The sequence below is a fragment of the Oreochromis niloticus genome, linkage group LG15 (genome assembly GCF_001858045.2).
Source record: "Oreochromis niloticus isolate F11D_XX linkage group LG15, O_niloticus_UMD_NMBU, whole genome shotgun sequence".
Taxonomy (NCBI): Eukaryota; Metazoa; Chordata; class Actinopteri; order Cichliformes; family Cichlidae; genus Oreochromis; species Oreochromis niloticus.
The window spans coordinates 7419749-7438800 of NC_031980.2; the positions used below are offsets into that span (position 1 = coordinate 7419749).

Below are 19052 nucleotides of genomic sequence, written 5' to 3' on the forward strand. Positions count from 1 at the left end.
CTGAGTCCGCTTGTAACCCCCTCTGCACAGGATGCATAACAGCATGCCAGGTTTGAATGGCAAACTTAAAGAGTCATCTAAATTACTGGTTGCTGTACATTATATATATTTTTTTTAAAGATCTGAAGAAGTAAAATTATTTGAAAGGAAAATAGAAAAATAAAATGTGTTGGGCACCATCTAAATGATCAGTTACAAATGTTGTTAGCATGGAGCTGCTTGAAAATCTTGTAATCCAATTTGTGGCATCTAATATAGACAACAAATACACCTTCTATATAAAAGTACAAGTAAACAAGAAAGGCACTATACCTCAGTATGAAAGAAAGTCACCCAGATCCTCACATAAAATCGATGAATTCTTATTTTGCCTATACGTCACCGCTTCATTAAACACTATTAAATCTGGACAAGTAGTTAGATAAACCTGCGGTCCTACAAATGCACAATATCAAGTGATGCATTCATGCGGTATGCTTGGTATCGCCCCCAGAACTTGGAAATAATCTGTAAGGAAGAAAAATGAACCTAAAAAGAAGAAAGCTCTACAAATTTAAGCCATTATGGGAGGGGAGTGATCCACCCGTCTCCACAAACAAATTCAAACACATTTAAAGTCAGCGATGGATCCCCGGGCAGATGCTTTAATACGAAATTCAGCTTAGTCTTTTTTTCCTCTACCACACCATACAAAATGTGTGCATAATTTCCAATCCAAATGAGGTTTTCAGCTGAGATGAAAACTCTCTTAAGCAGCTCACAATGATGATTAATGTATAAAAATGTCCAGTCAGCTTTTTATCCCCCCAGCTGCACTCTTGCATATCTCAAGGTAAGTTCAGGGTTGGCCATGAATTAAAGATGAAGTCTGATGTGCTGTGTGACGGATACGAAACTCAAGTCTTCCTCAATTTCACGGAACGACTTTTAACGGCGGGGGAGTGAAAGATTATATTCAAGGACGATAATCAATTCATCATTACGGAAGAGCATGAATCCATCAAACCATCACACAATCGGGACATATTTTACGCCTTCTCTCAAACTACTTTCACAGAACTTGGAAGCTTTGAAGACATTTTGTGGCAAAGAACTGATGGTATGCACAGACGGCTCTCCCCTCATGGCAGCAACTGAACAACAGATGAAGATAAGGAGACAATGACAGATAATAAGCCTTGCAGCGCATACAGAAGGAGAGGGATGTATAAAAGAAGTGATGCTAGGCTAATGCAGCAAATCTACAAACAGGTTGGTATGGGAAACCGACACAAACACGACTCAACTGGGACAAACAACAAACTTTTTCGTGTTCTTTTTTAAGCTCGCTTCCTGACAAGCTCATCACTCTCTGCTCGACAGATGCGCTTCCTTTATGCTGACAGCTGTTACCATATTGATCACGGTGGTACAGACATAAAGGAAAATGTGCACCAAGATTTCACAAATAAATAAATAAATAAATAAATAAAGTGGGATCTAGTTTGGGAACGAAGGCAACATTAACTTGCAGTAAGGATCACGATCAAACCGTTTTCTCACTTTTATAATAAAAATAGCTCAAACCAGAAAACGCTAGTCTCAAAGATATCAATCAACTTCTCATTATTATATTAAATATAATAATATTATATTATTATAGTAAAAGGAGAGAAATATTGAAAGACACCTTTAATTCTAATGACTCTAGTAGATTATAAAATATTCAAACAGACAAAAACTGTCTTTTCAGAACAGTAGCCGTAATATTAGTATAAAAAAAAGGTCTTTTGAGCGATTACGGGTTCCTGTCTTCAGAGACATGGCTTCCAGGCTCTAATTTATTCAAGTGCTTCAGGAAATACCACCCTGCCCATGATGGAGCTTCCACCCTAACTCTAACCCAAACAATCCACTGCCCTTTGCTTAACATACTTCACATACAGAAGAATGACACAATGGAGTGTAGAGCTTCAGTAACAGCACGCTACGTAGCCAGAAAATGAAAGTAGAGCAACTTTAGAGTTAAAAGCAAGAAGATCCAATTTCTTTTTCTAAATGTGGGAGCAGATACAATCAAACACTGATAATGGTTTGTTTGCTTGTTAGGAAATATTCTAGCCAAACCCCTGATATGGTTTCAGTGTCTAAACAAACCGCCCGAAACCGCCACCAGCAACACCTGTTAAGGTGTACGCTTTTCCCCCCGATAAAGCCAATGTTAGCAGCTCACAGCGGCCGACCCACTTTTTGCCACCGTCAGCAAAATGCTGCCATGAAAAGGAGAAAGTAATTAATCTCTCACAGAGATGTGAGTATTCTTCACATTGTCTCATTGGCTGTGAGAGCCCCAATTTGAAGCTATTGTAGGTAAGAAAAGGAAGGCGATATTTAGCACAGCGCCACTGGGACATGTAGCTCGCATGGCCACATCCACAGGCCTGTCAGTCGATTCAGTCTGTGTGTCAGTGAGGGCTGAATGCTATGTGAGTAAGTGGGGCACTGCAAAGCTTCTTACACAGCCATGACAGAATCCATAGGGGTCTTCTGTGGCTTGATACTTATACTGGAAACATGTGGCTACTCGGTATGACTCCTGATAAAAAGATGGTATAGTTATGAATTACTAGTATACATAACCTGACACTGAAGACTACAGGGTTCCACACTCTTGATACATATTCACAATATTTGCAAATTTCAGGCACTTGTTATGAAATGTGGATTGAGTATGAAAGGATTTTACACTAATTTGATTGAATATGATTTATGTTTTTAATAAGGCCGTACAGTACTGAGTCACCCTCATTTCTTTATATTTTATTAGGGAAATGGGAAATATGTGCAGTAGTTTCGTTACATAAGGCACAGACAATTCTAACATGGCACACTTAGGCTGTCAAGGTTCTATTCAATTCAATTCAATTCAATTTTATTTATATAGCGCCAAATCACAACAAAAGTCGCCTCAAGGCGCTTTATATTGTACAGTAGATTGCACAATAATAAATACAGAGAAAAACCCAACAATCATATGACCCCCTATGAGCAAGCACTTTGGCGACAGTGGGAAGGAAAAACTCCCTTTTAACAGGAAGAAACCTCCGGCAGAACCAGGCTCAGGGAGGGGCGGCCATCTGCTGCGACCGGTTGGGGTCATTTTGACCCAGCATCTTCTTTTTCTTGTGTTTTTGTATTATTCTGTATTATAGTTTAGGTTCTGATTCCTTAGTTGTGCTGTTCTGATTATTATTATTATTATTATTATTATTATTATCATTGTGTTAGTGTAGGTTTAGTTCAGTGTCTAGTCTGCGCCTGCTGTGTTTCCTGTGTTACTTTGAAAGTCCGTGTCTCATGTCAGTGTGTCTAGTTTTGCTTCCTTTGTCTCGTTTTGTTTGATTTCTCCCAGCTGTGTTTCCCTCCTGTCTCCCATTTCCTGATTACTCCAGTGTGTATTTAAGCCCTGTGTTTTCGTTGCCCTGTGTCACCTCGTTAATGTACGTTCACACCATCATACCTGGCTTTGTGTTGTGTCTGCCTGTTAAGCCTTGTTGTGATTCCGAGCCCATTTAGTTTTCTGTTCTTTTGCTGTCCAGCAATAAAAGCTGCACTCTCAGTTTAATTTTGCTGTCTTGAGTCCTGCACTTTGGTCCTCCACTCCTGCCTGCTGCACACAGATCATGACATAGGCAAGCTTTCGTGCAACATTTTTAAGTAATTTTCAAGAGGAGTTCTCTGGGACTTTACAAAGCACTTTTGTTGGTGTTGGCTGCCTTTTGTTCATTTCTCTATCACGATTAGTCCACACTGCTTCATGTTGAGGTCCGGGCTCAAACTATGACTGAGCCTTCACCAGGTTTTACAGAAGGCTGCAGACATTCACTGTTTTACCGCTGTCCTGACCTCCTCTGCACATACTGACAAAAATTCGAAGCAAAAATCCTAATTTGGAGTCATCACTCCATCAGACCTGCTGACACTGATTTTCCAATGCAGTCTAGTTCTTGTGTAATTTGGCATACTTGAGCCTTTTCTCTCTGTTTCGCTTCCTTAAGAAAGTTTTCTTGACAGCCACCCTTCCACTGAGACCAGTGAGGCTTGAGTGAACAGTATATGGATCAACAGAAGAGTCAGACACACCTCTCGGGTCAAGTCTTTGCTGGATTTTTTCCCCAATTTATCAAGAACATTTATCAAGAAAATAACTTTTAGATGCTGTTTGTCTGCAGTAGTTTTATAGGCCTACAAATGCACACCATGCTGACATATGCCAGGTTTTCAGCTAACACCTATTTGGGAATCACTTTGTTGGTGCAGAAATACTAGTTTATGCCTGTCACTGTGTCATCTCTGACATTTTTCATAGATTCAACTAAAGTCTGTAATGTGTAGACACAACACTTGTTCATAACTTGAATTAGGGGCCTTTTTTGTGATTGAATGATTCATAGGTCAGTTTTAAGCAGGTACTCAAGTACAAGAACTGGACTGAAAAAGAGACAAAAAGCAGTCAATGTAAAAATAAAACATTTAAAAACCTTCAGAAAGCCTCCAGAGCACTTTAAAAAATTACAATAAAGTCTGGCTCCTTGGAAGCAAAATATAAAGAACAGAGGGGTTGCTCAGTGTTGTGTACTGCCATGACTGAGTCAGCGTGAATCAGTGTGAGTCAGTGTACTGTGTTGTCTTCTATACCTGCTAGTAGCAGGTAACAGCAGGTATTTCGTGTTGTCATTAAATCAAGAAAGTACCCTTTTTGAAAGTCAGTGTATTCTTCACCTTCAGACATTATTGGGACCAAACACAGAAAAAACAAATCACGTCCTGAACTCTTACGGATCAGGATCCACAGCAACATCATCTACAGACTTTATTAAACCAACAGTACCACGGCTCACCTACTCAGCAGTCTTTACCTTGTGTGCTTTCACTTCCCTTTGTCAGCCTGTGTGCCGTTGTCTAGGTGGCTGCTAAATCCTAAGGAGACACTCGAGTCAATACCCCAAACACCCAGCTCTGGTACTCCGAGGGAAACTACATCACTGCTTTTACAATTATTTACATATCAAACACCCGGCGAGGACAAGTTGATGGTTCAGATAACTGCATTGGATCAACAGTCTCTGCAATGCTTCGGTGTACGCACAAACACACACTTCTCCTCTACGACTGTTGCATAAAATTCACCTGTTTTTAAAATTCACTGACTAACGACTGTGCAAATGCCTCATTGCAGGCTCACTGTGTTAATGAGAGTGTAATAGCGCAAATAGCTCTGCCTCTCATAGAGTATGTTCCCTCGGAGGAGCTCATCATATACCGATTACATGTTTCTTGAGTCTCCCCTCCGTGCCACTCAACTGGATGGGATTAAAGTGCAGAGAGAGGGTAGTTGTGCGTTTTGGTGCTCTGTTAGACTGAAAAATTAGGTGTGTAGATAAGACGCACACGCAGACACACACATTCCCTCTTAGGGGTTTTCCACAGAGGGCTTTGAGGAGCAGTAACTATGTTCTGCGATCAAAGGATGAAGACAAAACACACAAACACACACACAGCAAACACTACTGAGAACTGTGGTTCATAGAAAGGGCAAAAACGCTGAATCACCTTCAACTCGCAACAATAACAAAGACAGACACAGAGAAAGCAGCTAGATAGACTTTCCTGTAAGTTTTAATGTGCTCTTGAGCGATAGTTTTCTAGAGCTGAAGGTCTTTTAAAGTTTTCTTTGCATTCCACTGCTTTTTCACTTCTTCAATCCAGTCCTGTGAAAACATTTTCACAGGATTGTTTTGTTTTTACTTGTTTTTTTTAAATTTGTTGTTTGCCACCTAACACTGATGTATGAATCATTGAATCACAAAAAATGGCCCCTAACTCAAGAGATGGACTAGTGTTGTGTCTACACATAATAGCCAACCTAAAACTATCTAGATGAACAGCATCTAAAAGTCATGTCCTTAAGAAATAGGAAACAAACCAGCAAAGACCTGACACAGGACCTGAGAGATACATCACCCCCTTCAGCTGATCCATCTACAGTTCACTGAAGAAGGGTGGCTGTCAAGACTTCAAGATTCTTATGGAAGGATAACAGAGAGGAATGGGTATGAGGCTGAGGTATGCCAAAATATACAAGAACTGGACTCTGGAGTGATGAGTCTGAGAGAATCAAGAAAGGTAGAACATGGATTGTTTACATTAGGGCTGCAACAATTCATTGAGTATTTCGAATAATTCGATTGACACAAATTCTCAGCTTCAACATTTTGTTTAATGAACAGTGGAAGATGACCTTTAAAAACTTTACTGGGAAAAAGTCAGCACCCATCAACAAACTCTGACTAGAGAAAAAAAACCCCCAAAAGAGGCAACTGTGTAGCTGCTCCATCCGCTGTCATGTGTTTTCCACAGTGAAAAATCTGCAGTAATCCTCCAGAAGTTGTATTAAAATATGCAGATGAACTGTTAACTTGGTCTGACACCATGTTTAAATTATAAAGCTTGCTAAAGGCTGACGGCAGCCGTCCTTTTTCACATGGACTCGAACAGGGGTGAGTCTAAAGGGGGGCATGGTGTGCACTAGACCATATTTATTTAAGGTTTTTATAACATTTTTAAGACTGAACGTGAATTTCTATAAAATACTCTCTCAATTAAATTGCGTTAATATTTAAAAATATAAAATTTAAAGCTTTTTTCACAGGCCAATAAAAATGTCCATGGGCCAGTAAACCCAGTAAAGCCACTGACCTGAGGGATTTTAAGTTGGACACTGAATTATTGTTAATATTAATTAACGTCTACACCATCCTAACCTCGTGTTTTCAGCAGCACACTTTCCATCAAAGCACATGGCCAACTTCAGAATACTGATATGTTCGCCTCTCTTCACTACAGCCACCACATTCTCCTTTAAAGGCTTACAAGCACTAGGGATGGGTACCGGTATCTGGTGCCATAATCGCATCGGTTCTGACGTAAACGGTAGTAACCAGACTGAAAAGCATCGCACATTTCGGTGCTTTATTTTGGTGCTTTTTTTTTTTCTTGAGATGTCATACACTTTCGATTCTAGCCAATCATTTTACCTTTCCAAGGATAGTAGGTGGGCCCAATTACGTACGTTCTTTTAGAGCAGAGCTACAGATTAAAAATGCCCAAGGCGAAGCGGTCAAAAGTCTGGCTGTACTTCACAGCAAAAGATGAAAACTCAGCAGCCTGCAACAAGTGCTTTAAGCTGATATTGTGCAAAGGAGGTAACACCTCGAATCTGATGAAACACCTGGCGACGTATAGCGTTTTTTTAAAAGCTGAGAAATGCACCGTATTTGATAGCTTGCTGCAAGACCTCACCCCGTGCACATCTACTGCAGGTGTGGTGCCTGTTATCGGACCCGGAGTTAGCAACATCCCCCAAGAACCCGAAGAGTAGAGTCCTGGCCCCTAGCCCTGCCATTGTAGCAGAAATGATGATGGATGATGATGGCAGCAGCAGCCATTCTTCTCTGGGTGAGTAGCTTAATGTTGTTCATGTGTAATTTACGTTGAGTAGGCTAACCACGTTATTAAATTAATGCACGTAAGGTGAACTAGCAAACACCGTCGTAGTTACATGCGGCTGTCTTCTTGTTTGATAGAGTGATACCATACATGCCCTATAGCCGCAGAAAAGGCTAACATTGTTATCTTTTTACAAAAAAAAAAACAGCTAAACATGAGAGGTTTTAGGACAAAGTTTGTGTTTTCCATTGTTTAAGCATCGGTTCCAACCAAAGGAGGTATGTTGTATCAACAGAAAAGGCTAACTTGGTTATCATTTTGCAGAAAAAAAGAGACTGCTAAAAATAAAAACATAAGAGGTTTTTGGACAAAGTTCGTGTTCTCCATTCTTTAAGCACCGGTACGAGCACCATTTAAGCACCGGCACCATTTCAAAAGTACCGGTTTGGCAGCGGTATCGGATAAAACCTAAACGATACCCATCCCTAACAAGCACAAAGTCGCTCATTCACTTGAACACTTAAACATGCAGAAACACACGTACAAAAACTCAAAGTTTTCCAAGCAGTCAAAGTAAAGATTAACTTTTTTGAGTTAGTTTTGATTGCACATTTATTTTATTTGACTTTACTTGAGAGTATTTATACATTTTTGCATTTAAGAAAATGTTTTCCTAAAAAAGAAATTTTCATATGGCACAAAGGGTTTGTTTTTTTGTTTATTTTTTGACAGATGAAACAAAAAACACTCACATTTCTAAATTGAAAACCAATGATCAGGATATTTTAAAAGACCTGTATTTTTTCTGCTTTGAATATTTACTATTGCTCAATAATAAGACAAAAGTATTTCTTATCCGATTACTCGACTAATCAATGGAATAATCAATAGATTAATTGATTACTAAAATAAATGATAGCTGCAGCCCTACTTTACAGCCATCTGTAAAACACGGTGGAGGCTCCATTATGGTTTCGGGCTGCATCTGCATCTGTTGCGAGTGTCGTGTGCTGAGTTTGAGGTCACATCATGTGGAGCGCACCACAGTATTTGTGGCAGTCCTGATGCATGCTCAATCATCAAAAAGTTGATTCTGTTCATGTGAAGTAGTGTTTTCAAAGGGAGAAACAGTTTGTCACTCATCCAAGTCACTTCTTCAGTCTCAGCTGACTGCAGGTTTTCCCAACCTTACAAAGAGTACATTTGCTGTGAGGTCAGTTTCTTAATCATTAATATACAAATTGTCATGACCACTGATCATTGATCAATGGCCATGAGTACCATTCACCATGTTAATGAATATACAGGATACCTGCTGCTGCTGATATCTTGGGATGAGAAATCAAACAGAGATTATGAAACTATTTTACTATCTTTTAATTCAGTCACACTTATTTTGAAAGAAACATTTTACAATTATATTATTTAAAAAAAAACAAAAAAAAAACATTTCCTGATGTGAGATATTTTTTGTTCAGGAGAACACTGCAGCGGCTTCATGCGCCTTAATGGCGAGCATAAATAGAAGTGACTGTGTCATGATACTGCGGCGGCACACGAAGCAACCAATGTGGAGGGTATAGTGGTGCCATAACAAATACTGACTATCAAGCTTATTAACTTTTTTACCTTATACACTGAATTTCCATGTAGGTTTGCACATGTTTCAATAAATCAGTGCAACTATTTTCCATTTTCCTACCAAAATATAAAGAAAGGACTGGTAGCTCTAGGCTTTTGCATAGTACTGTATAGTGAACCAAGTGTGATCCACAGAGAATGAAGTCCCAGTCCCTTTGTATCTGGTCAAGTTTCTGGATCGCTACTCCAACTGTGCATGCATCTTAGTCCACGGAAGTCACTTCTTTGAAACTGATGGGGTTTATAAAAATACAAAAGTCGAAGTCAGAATCAAAGCAAGACAGCAGAGTTAGTCTGGAGCGCTAAACAGGCTGCTGCTGAAATGCCTGTTTTGACGTGCTGCTACAGTGCATATAAGCACCTTTAAAATTAATGAAAGACAATCCTGCCATATTACTTTAGACCGACCCTCTTTCCAGCAGGGGTTTGTACAAGCTACAGCTCAATTTCTCAACTTTCCCCCAAAAAAGTAGGATTAAAGATGGTTTTACTTAAAGCCTGAGTCTTGTCTCTATTTGCAGATCAATATCCCATTAACATGATTTCACACCTCACACGTTACAGTCAAAACAAGCAGTCACTCGTAGCAAAATAAAGGAGTTCAAGCTGACCAAAGCACAAAGCAGATGCACTCGAATGTTCGGTCTTGGCAGGAGGACGGCCAGAGGGAAAGATTAAAGTTTAGAAATGAGGCATAACACAAACAGCCGTTTATTGGTCTCAGACCTTTTTCTGCCCTTTAAAGTAAATTCCAGCCCTCATTATTGTCTCAGCAGAACCCCAGATCTGCCTAGCATAGACAGAGACGTTATGAGCTCAAACACACGTCCAATAAAGACAAAAAAAACAAAGTGTTCTTACCATTCATGGTTGCAGGTGGAAAGCACGGGCAGAGAGGGAAGTCCTCTACTCAGCTGGCGAGCCCTCAGACATCTGCAGAGAAAGAGAGAGAGATGTGAGTGTGTTATGTGTGCATTTCAGTGTGTGTGTGTGTGTGTGTCACGAAGCAAGGGGGGTATAAGTGAGGAATGCAAGCAATGCAAGTGTGAATGGGGAAGACGGCAGAAATGATACACATGCATGCAGGAGCAAAAAAAAAAAAATCAGCTCCTTGTTAACAAAGCAAGGAAGGCAGAGTGAATGGCCAACATGGTGAGAGATGACAGAGGAGGGGAAGAGGCAGAGGAGGGGAAAATGAAAAGAAAAGGATGGGGACCAAATAACAGAGAAGGGCTACAGACAATGCCAGCACGGAGCAGTACACAAGAAGAGAACAGACAGCTGAAGGATAGAACTGGGGGAAGAAATGATAGTGGTCTGGGAGAAAGGCTGCTTTTATTACTGCCTGCTCTGAGATTACAGATGGTGGCTGTGTTTTGGAAATCTTGATGTATCAACTTGTTTATTTTGTCTGTGACATTTTGCTTTCTATGTATCTCGCTTGTATAGTATGTAATAATACACATTTATGGACCTTAATAAGGCGTATGGATGCTCCTAGACAAATTTTTGTGTTTTACTGAGACAAATATAGATATATGACCCTAATAAAGCAAGTACTCGACAGTTTGAAAACAATACGAATTTATCACTGTTTTGGGTGCAGTCAGCATCTAAAGTGGTATGCCAACAGGGAGCCTGGCCCATCTGATGAGATTAATTGATGGGATCTTTGGCATTGTCCCGGGAGCAGATAAGCACATGCAGGTAACATGGAAAACTAGCTTTATGTGTAAGTGGTTTGATCCACACATAAACACTGTTTGTGTATGGTATGTTTGGAGGACTAAAACTTAGACTTTTCAAGTAGGGCTGTTCGATATAACGATATATATCGGATGACGATATGAAAACGTCTATCGTTTCATATTACGCTATCGTTTGTTTCGTGGTGCCGCAAAATAAACTGTTTACAGCAATATTTTTTCATCGTTTTGATGGTCACTGTAGAATTAATTTCTACAGTTCTACTCTCTTTCTCTTATATTTAATATAACCACACTACGGACGGACAAGCGACTGTTTTTATGCGACGGTAAAACCATCGCGTGGCTCCGCCGTCCGCTTGTTTATTTTCCAAATAAACCTTTCACAATAAAGCTGAAGATCCTGTTGAGATTTTTCAAAATAAATTGAATCACGTGAAATAGTATGCAGAGTGTTTACGGATGAGAAGCTAAAAAGAGCCGCCAGGTGCTAAAAAATAAACCTCAGAACAGGCTTTTCCCCCCAGCACGTTGTGTAATAAATACTCACACAAAAATTGCGGCCATTTCAACTTACCATATGTCTAAAAATGTATAGTTTCATGCGTCGGTCAAATCACTGGACTCCAGGTACACGACGCCCAGCTGAAAACACTTCAAGTCAAGTTGCCCGAGATTCACAGAATTTACAGAAAATGTATAATTTTTGTGATATATATCGTTGTCGGGACGATAAAAAGGTTATATCGGGATATGAAATTTTGGTCATATTGCACAGCCGACTTTTAACCCTATGAAACCAGCTGCTAAGCATGGTGGTGTTAGCATCACGCTCTAGGGCTGTTTTGCTGCCAGTGGTACTGGTACAATGCACAAATTTGATGAAATAATGAAGAAGGAGGACTACGTCCAGATTCTTCAACTTCACCTCAAATCAACAGCTGGATGGTTGAAACTTGGACACCACTGGGTGTTCCAACAGGAACCCAAACACAAATAAAATCTGGTTTTGGGATGGATAAAGCAGACTAACATCAAGCTTCTGGAATGACAGTCTGAAAGCCCTGACCTCAACCATATTGAAAATTGTGTACTATACTTCAAAGCTAGGTCTAGAAAACAATAATTAAAAGCCCCAAATTACCACAACACTCATGCTTATTTTGCATATAAACCACACCTATAGGTAGCAACTCTTTCTATCTTGTTGTTAAGATTCTGTTAGCCGCTCCACTTCCCTCCATCCATTTCCTCCATATTTCCTCTCATTTCTCTTTGCGTGCCTGTAGCTAACAGGCAATGTTTCTCCTCATCACTTGTGATTCTTGTCAGGTCTAAGCAATCTCCTTTTTTGCTTTCACTAAGTCCTTCCATCACAACTTTTTCCTCACTTCACCCCTCACTCTGTCTTTTCTATTTCAACTCCTCTATTTCTTATTCATCATTCATTCAAACGTATCTCTTATGATTCCCACATAGTTTCTTTCCACTCTTACTCCCCTTCCGTTCTTATTACACTATTGCTCCATCATTTGCTTCCCTGTTTTTGTGTGAATTCCTGGAGGGGAGACTGTGGCTATGTTGTAGTATAAATCACTGTCTGAACATGCCGGCACTGCCAATTACTTAAGAGCAATGAACAGCCCACTGAGGCTTATGCTTCGGTATATTTCGAGTGTCTGCGCCAGCGGCTCCGTGCAAACTCGCACACATACAACATAAGCAACAAATAATTCACGCGCACTAGCAAACAACATTGACGTTTATGAACTAAAATCCCAGTTTTATGAAAAAAAATACAAACTAAAATAGAAACACAGGAAGCAGTTACAGGAAAACAATTGTTTTATAGTGAATGGAGGCTGACACAAACTCGCTTCTGGGGATGAGTGATGATATAGATTTTAGGGAGTAAAATAATGGGGCTACTCTTCAGCAATGGATTTCACAAACTAGCTCCTTACAGCATGTTAAACAGTAGAGTCAGAGTACGCTCATCTTTTTCTGCATTACACTCTGCAATAGAATGGTCTTCACATCAGCGCATTTCAGATAACATATACACCAATATTTGTCAGTTCTATCAAAAGCAGAAATATCTAATTAACAAAAGTATTTATATTCATGTATCAATGCAGAAGTAATTTTTTGATATTTATTTGTATGCTTGTACAAGTTTTCTACAAGGGCATTTAATTAAATATCCTGATGCAATGCAAAAAATGCATACCTTTATATAAGTCTTAAAGTTAGATCTATAACTAAAAGTCAAACTCAACGTTATCGGACCGAAATGCAGTTTTCCCATAGTGTACAAGAGAGCTATGGAACTATGAGAAACAGATAAATATGAGGCACTCAGGTATATATATGAATATTATTAAAGCTCTACACATTATTGTAGTTCTTCGTATAGACATATGAAGTATACATGTATTATCCACATTACTGCCATCTATGTACATTACATTGTGCAAAATAAGGGACCATATCAATATGAGACTGAATGTGTAAACAGCAGCAGTACAGCCTTGCATAGTATTGGGACAAAAGTACATTTTTTGGTGCTTTTGCCTCTGCACACCATGTATTTTATATCAAACAAACAATATGTGATTTCAGCTTTAATTAAAGGGGTTTAACAAGTGTACTGAATTAGATATTTAAGAATTACAGCCATTTTCATACACATTTCTCTGAGCCTTAACAGTAATTGGACAATAGATTGATAAATTGATAAAAGGTAGATAAAAGATCTGGAGTTGATTCCAATTGCTGACCTTGTATTTGGTAACCATTCAGTAAAAGTATGAATATGAGGTCCAAAGAGACATTAGTGCAAGTGAGGGAGGCTATCATCAGGCTGAAAAACCAGAGAGAGACAGATAACAAGAATCAACAATCTGGTACATTCTTAAATAGAATGAATGCACTGGTTAGCTCAGCAACACCGAAATGCCTGAAATACCACAGAAATATTTCCCTGGTTCTCAACAGCTTCACAACAACTTACAGTACCAATGCAAGAACACTCTCAGGGAGGCACAAACTCCATAAACAACCCAAGTGTTTCTCACACCAAAGAAAAAGGATATTCTTCAATTGCCAATCAGTCACCTGATCTCAACACAACACGGCATACTTTTTAGTTACTGAAGTTGAAGCTGAACAGAGAGGCCGACAAACAAGCAGCAACTGAAGGTGGATCCAGTAAAGGCCTGATAAAGTATCTTAAAGGACCACACACAGCATTTTGTGATGCCCATGGGTTTTAGACTTCAGACAGTTATTAACTGCAAAATATTCTCCACAAAAGTATTTAAAGCAATCCCCATATTTAAAATTATATTAGTTGGACCAATTTTATTTGAGTCTCTAAAAATGGGGGACCGTGCTTTTGCTAAATCCATTAAAGACAAAAGTCTGCACTTTAATCAAATGCTGATTGTTTGACTTAAAATCCAGTGTGGTGGTATACAGACGCAAAATTACAGCAAAGAATATGTGTCATTGTCAAACATATGGACCTGCCTGCAGCTTGTTCCACAAGCCTGAACATGACAACTCATGGGTTGTGTGGGAAGTTTGATTTAACAACAACAAAAAAAAGACGAGATATAGTCTAGATATTATATTCTGGCACAAACTGCCTGTACATAGAAAATGCAACTCCCCTTTACAACAACACTTTGCGATTAAGCTTGAAGAAACACATTGTGCTGTACTTGCATGCCTCTTTTCAGTTCAGTGACTTTCTGGAGCCTCTGTTCCCTATCTATGACTCATCTTTGCTGGTGTGTGGATTCAAGCATCAAAATGATGATGCAAATTATGTTCTTTGGAAAAAAAAAAAAAAAGACAGAAAAAAAAGAAAGCGAATACATGGACCTCTCTTTACACCCAGTAAAGATTTACAGTGCTCAGTCTCCCACTTCACTTGAAATGATCTCACTTTTCCTTGTTGTTGCCATCAGTTGAAACTGTGTGGCTAACTCATCGCCATGTACTAAAACCTCATCAGTGTCTCACCCGAGACGAGGTCCTATAAATAATGAAATATTCTTTTAACACATATATAGACAGAAAGTTGGCAGTTTCCTCATCTATGTGTGTGTCTCTGTGTGTGAGTACATGTACACTCGTGGAAAAAATAATGTCTTCAAAGTATTCTATGCAATCTTCTAAGAAAAACTAAGTATCCCTCGTGATTAGGAATGCCATAGTGATCTGGTGCTTAGCACTGTTATTTTCAAATGCAGTCTGGTTGGTGCCTTTCTGTGTGGAGTTTATTCTATCCAGGTACTCTGGTATCCTCCCCAGTCCCATACACAGCGTTAGAGTAACTAGTGAATCTAAATTGGCCACAGGTGTGAATGGTTGTCTTTCTCCATGTTTAAGCCCTGTGACAGAATGGTGACCTATCCAGGGTGTCCCCTGCCTCTCTCCCTATGACAGCTAACATAGACTCCCCAAACACATTCTAAGGATCTCAGAATAACTCATTCATTTATTCACAGCACCTTTAATGTCCCACTACAGCATTCAAGTTCTGGACTGGGCCACGACTGGGCCATCGCAACACCTTGAATCTTTTCTTTTCAGGCGCTCTGCTGTAGATTTGCTGCTGTGCTTGGGATCACTGTCCTGCTGCATGACTCAGTATCAGTCAAGATTCAGCTGTCAGACAGATGGGCTCACATTTGACTCTAGAATACTTTGGTATACTGAGGAGTTCACGGTCAACTCAGTGACTGCAAGGTACCCAGGACCTGTGGCTACAAAATAAGCCCAAATCATCACCCCTCCACCTTCATGTTCGACCATTGGTATGAGAGGTTTGTGCTGATATGCTGTGTTTGGTTTTCTCCAAACATGGTGCTGTGGATTATGGCCAAATATTTCCACTTTGGTCTTGTCTGTACAAGGAACATTATTCCAGAAGTCTTGTCTAAGTCTAAGCTATGCTGCCATATTCCTTTTAGAGACTTTCTCCTGGCAATGCCTCCAAAAAAAGCCATACTTCTACAGTCTTTTTCTAACTCTACTCTCACAAACATTAACACCAAACATGCTAACTGCAGCCTGTATGGTCTGAGATGATGTGTCACTGTGTTAACAAACAACTGAACTGCCAAAACTTCTGCCTTCATAGAGGTGCTCAAACTTGATGATCATCAATTAATCAAGTGCATTGGATTAGCACCACCTAGCTGCTTCTTACCCTCTTAAATGCTGTTAAAGGATGTACTTAGATTTTCCCAGGACTGCACAGAGTCCTCTGCAAATTTTCCTTTTCACATGGCTCTATGCTATTTGCGTGTACCTAACACTTCCATGTGCAAACATGTAGAGGCCTTTAGCAGAGTCTCATCCACCCTTATACACAACCCTGTACCCTGAGGTGTACCTGGTGTCAAATATAACAATATCTCCCGTTGGCTAGGTTAGAGAGACTCCACTGTTTAAACAGGACATGCTATATCCTGGATAACAACGGCACTGAATCAACAAAAGAGGAAAGAGGACACCCTCTACATCAACAGTGACTGTACCTGCACAGGTTCACAACAAAATGGTACACTGATTGAAGTCCCTCTGATGTCTGAAAATAACTTTAAAATGTCATTATGCGTCTTTGATTTGATTTACCCTGCAGCTCAGCCCCTGCTGGTATGGCAGATATAGTGGAGAGAAACACAGTCATCTCACAATGCTACTTCAAATCATGCCAGATCCCCAAATGAACTTTTGGACACAAATACTACAAAAATAATCACGACGGAAAAAAAACCATTAAAAATTTGAGCATAGAACAAATTACTTTGCAGCACAAGTTTAGTTCTCGTTTTGGCGTCTTTAAGAAGCAAATGAAGAACAAATGGCACACACTATGTTCATACTTACACAGGGTGATTTTGCAAAGCCAGCGGTCAAAAGAAAGTGTGTACCGCTAGCCTTGATGTTACACTGATGTTTAAAAATAACATTGCATTAAACATTTTGAAAGTTTCTAATATGAGGAATAAGACATAAATCCCTTAAAGGCCAGCAGCGCTGAGGAACAAAATGAATCAAAGAACCTTTGACTCTGCCCAGCATGCTGATTGACACCTGTGTGCACCACACTGGACCGGTCTGATGTGAATATCAATGTTTTGGCCTGTGTGCGCGGAGTGTGTCCAACACACCCTCCTCACACAGAGGGGGACCCTGTTCTAGCGGACACAGCCCAGGAAGCTTTGCAAAGCCTGAGGAAGAAAGAAGCCTGTGTGCATGCGTGTGTCCTGTGTGCATGTGCTGGTATTTTCCTCCTATTCACAAGAGAGCAGTAATGCACTGACAGAGACACACACGCAAACACACACACAAGCGCACACACGCCACACACCTTCCCCCCAGTGTGCTGCAGGTGAAAATCGGGGACGCTTCCGACAGAAGAATCATTCTAATCCTTTTGGTACATTTATGAGTCAGCTCAATGAAATGATTCACCTTTTTTTTAAACTTCCTGTACTCTCCCCCCACCCCCGACAGTGAAAAACATACACTCAGCAGCACCTCCAACCTCACCTTCTTCCCCACATACTTAAGACACAATAATAATAATTATAATAATGCCAAATTAACCTCAATGCAGCATCCATGCCACTGTAACTGCTATATGCGAATGGACTCTGAAGCACATCAGTTTCCTCTCCACCAGTGAACACGCTGGTGTATTGTACAGTTATGTGAACGTGTGCATATTACGCAACGCTTTGAGTCTCGGCAGGTGGATATGCAACAGTCCCTTCTGGGATAAAGCCCAGATGTCACAGAAATTGCAGTCAGATGGACTTTGCCACTTCAGCAAAGAAAGTCTCCTCTTTCTATTTTCACTGAGGGCAGCAGAACACACACATAAACACATGCACACACAAAGCAATCTCTATAATTAGTCTTTGCTGCAGTGATTCAACACGTACGTGCATAAACAGCCAAAGCTGCCCCAGTCATCTCATATATAAGAATGGAAATTCCCACCTTTGCTAAACTATTAAACAGTTAATGACACTTTTTTATATCAGGAAAAATGGAGATAACAAACGCATTTGACGGGCTTCGAACCGGAGGCCCTGCTCGTGTTATATTTTCCATCTTTTAACAGAGGAAGCGCCAAATGTAAGTCACCTTTTAGGAAAATTGCTGGGCCTAAGAAGGTGAGCACAGACACCCAGCAGACCGTTAAAGTGACTTTGAGAAATATCACATAGATTTTCTCCCTCAGGTTAAACACAGCAGTAATTTTCAGCATGTTTAATAGTCACGGGGAAGCATGTCATTTCCTTTAAGTAGTACCTGAGGGAACACAGGAATAACCTTTGGAGTTACACCTTTTATCATAAAAACAATATGTCATTGCCTGTTTGTTGTTGTTGCACATAGTATATATATATATATTATTAGACAGTATATATCTAACAATATAAATAGATAATTATATTATCTTGACAAAAGACTAGTAATTTGAAGTCTATAAATCTATTTTGACTGTTTTAAAAAAAATGAATTTCTCTTTAAATCCAGTTTAGTTTCCTTTTCCTCTTCTCTGCCTTATTCAAACAAGCAAAATTAATGAGTAAACAGTGAAAAGATCTGAAGAACCAGTTTTCAGCCATATGGGGTGCTCTTCATCCATAACGCAGACAAAAGACTAGCACTAGTGGCTCAGAGACAGGTTTGAGAGCTCCACATATTTTCAGGATGAAACATTAACAATGGGCTGTACTGCAGGTAGACAAACCTCGTTAATACGCTGCACTGCCTCGCCTTTTAAATGCTGGGTTTAATAAAGCAGGACATCCCACTTACCTTGAAAGAACAGGTAGAGGGGGAGAAAATCTCCAGCGACAGTATCCAGCAAGTCATGCATTTTGTTCGGTATAAGCGTGGTAATGATTTCTATTCATTTACCTGTTGCGGTAGAATAGCGGTGCTGATCGGCATCCAGGGTGACGATCCAGCTACTGAAGAGGGGAGGATCGATCCAGCAGCCGGGCGGGTGTGGACTGGAAATGGGCGTCTTCAGTTCCAAGAGTCAAGCTTCGCGGAAGTGCGCGGAAGACTTCCGGCTTTGGCTTTCAAAAATAAAACTCACAAGGGAGTGAACTACTGTTCAACTCCTTCAGATGTACAGTGCTGTGCAAAAGTTTTAAGTCACCCCTCGTTTCTTTATAT

The 19052-nt window shown here is 40.0% G+C and overlaps 1 protein-coding gene across 6 annotated transcripts in view; it reads right to left on the reverse strand.

The window, feature by feature from the left end:
• Positions 1-18942, reverse strand: part of itsn2a (intersectin 2a) — a 46138-nt gene extending 27196 nt beyond the window's left edge. For 5 of the 6 annotated variants that reach the window (XM_025899295.1, XM_013268791.3, XM_005449596.3 and 2 more), the window contains exons 1-2: positions 18789-18942; positions 9991-10062 (exon numbers count right to left, since the gene is read on the reverse strand). In XM_025899295.1, the coding sequence (XP_025755080.1) occupies positions 9991-9997 (7 nt within the window). In that variant the 5' untranslated portion in view covers positions 9998-10062; positions 18789-18942. Of the gene's footprint in view, positions 1-9990; positions 10063-18686 lie in introns of all 6 variants that reach the window. The other variant, XM_025899293.1, reaches the window with a different exon arrangement.
• Positions 18943-19052: the final 110 nt, after the last annotated feature.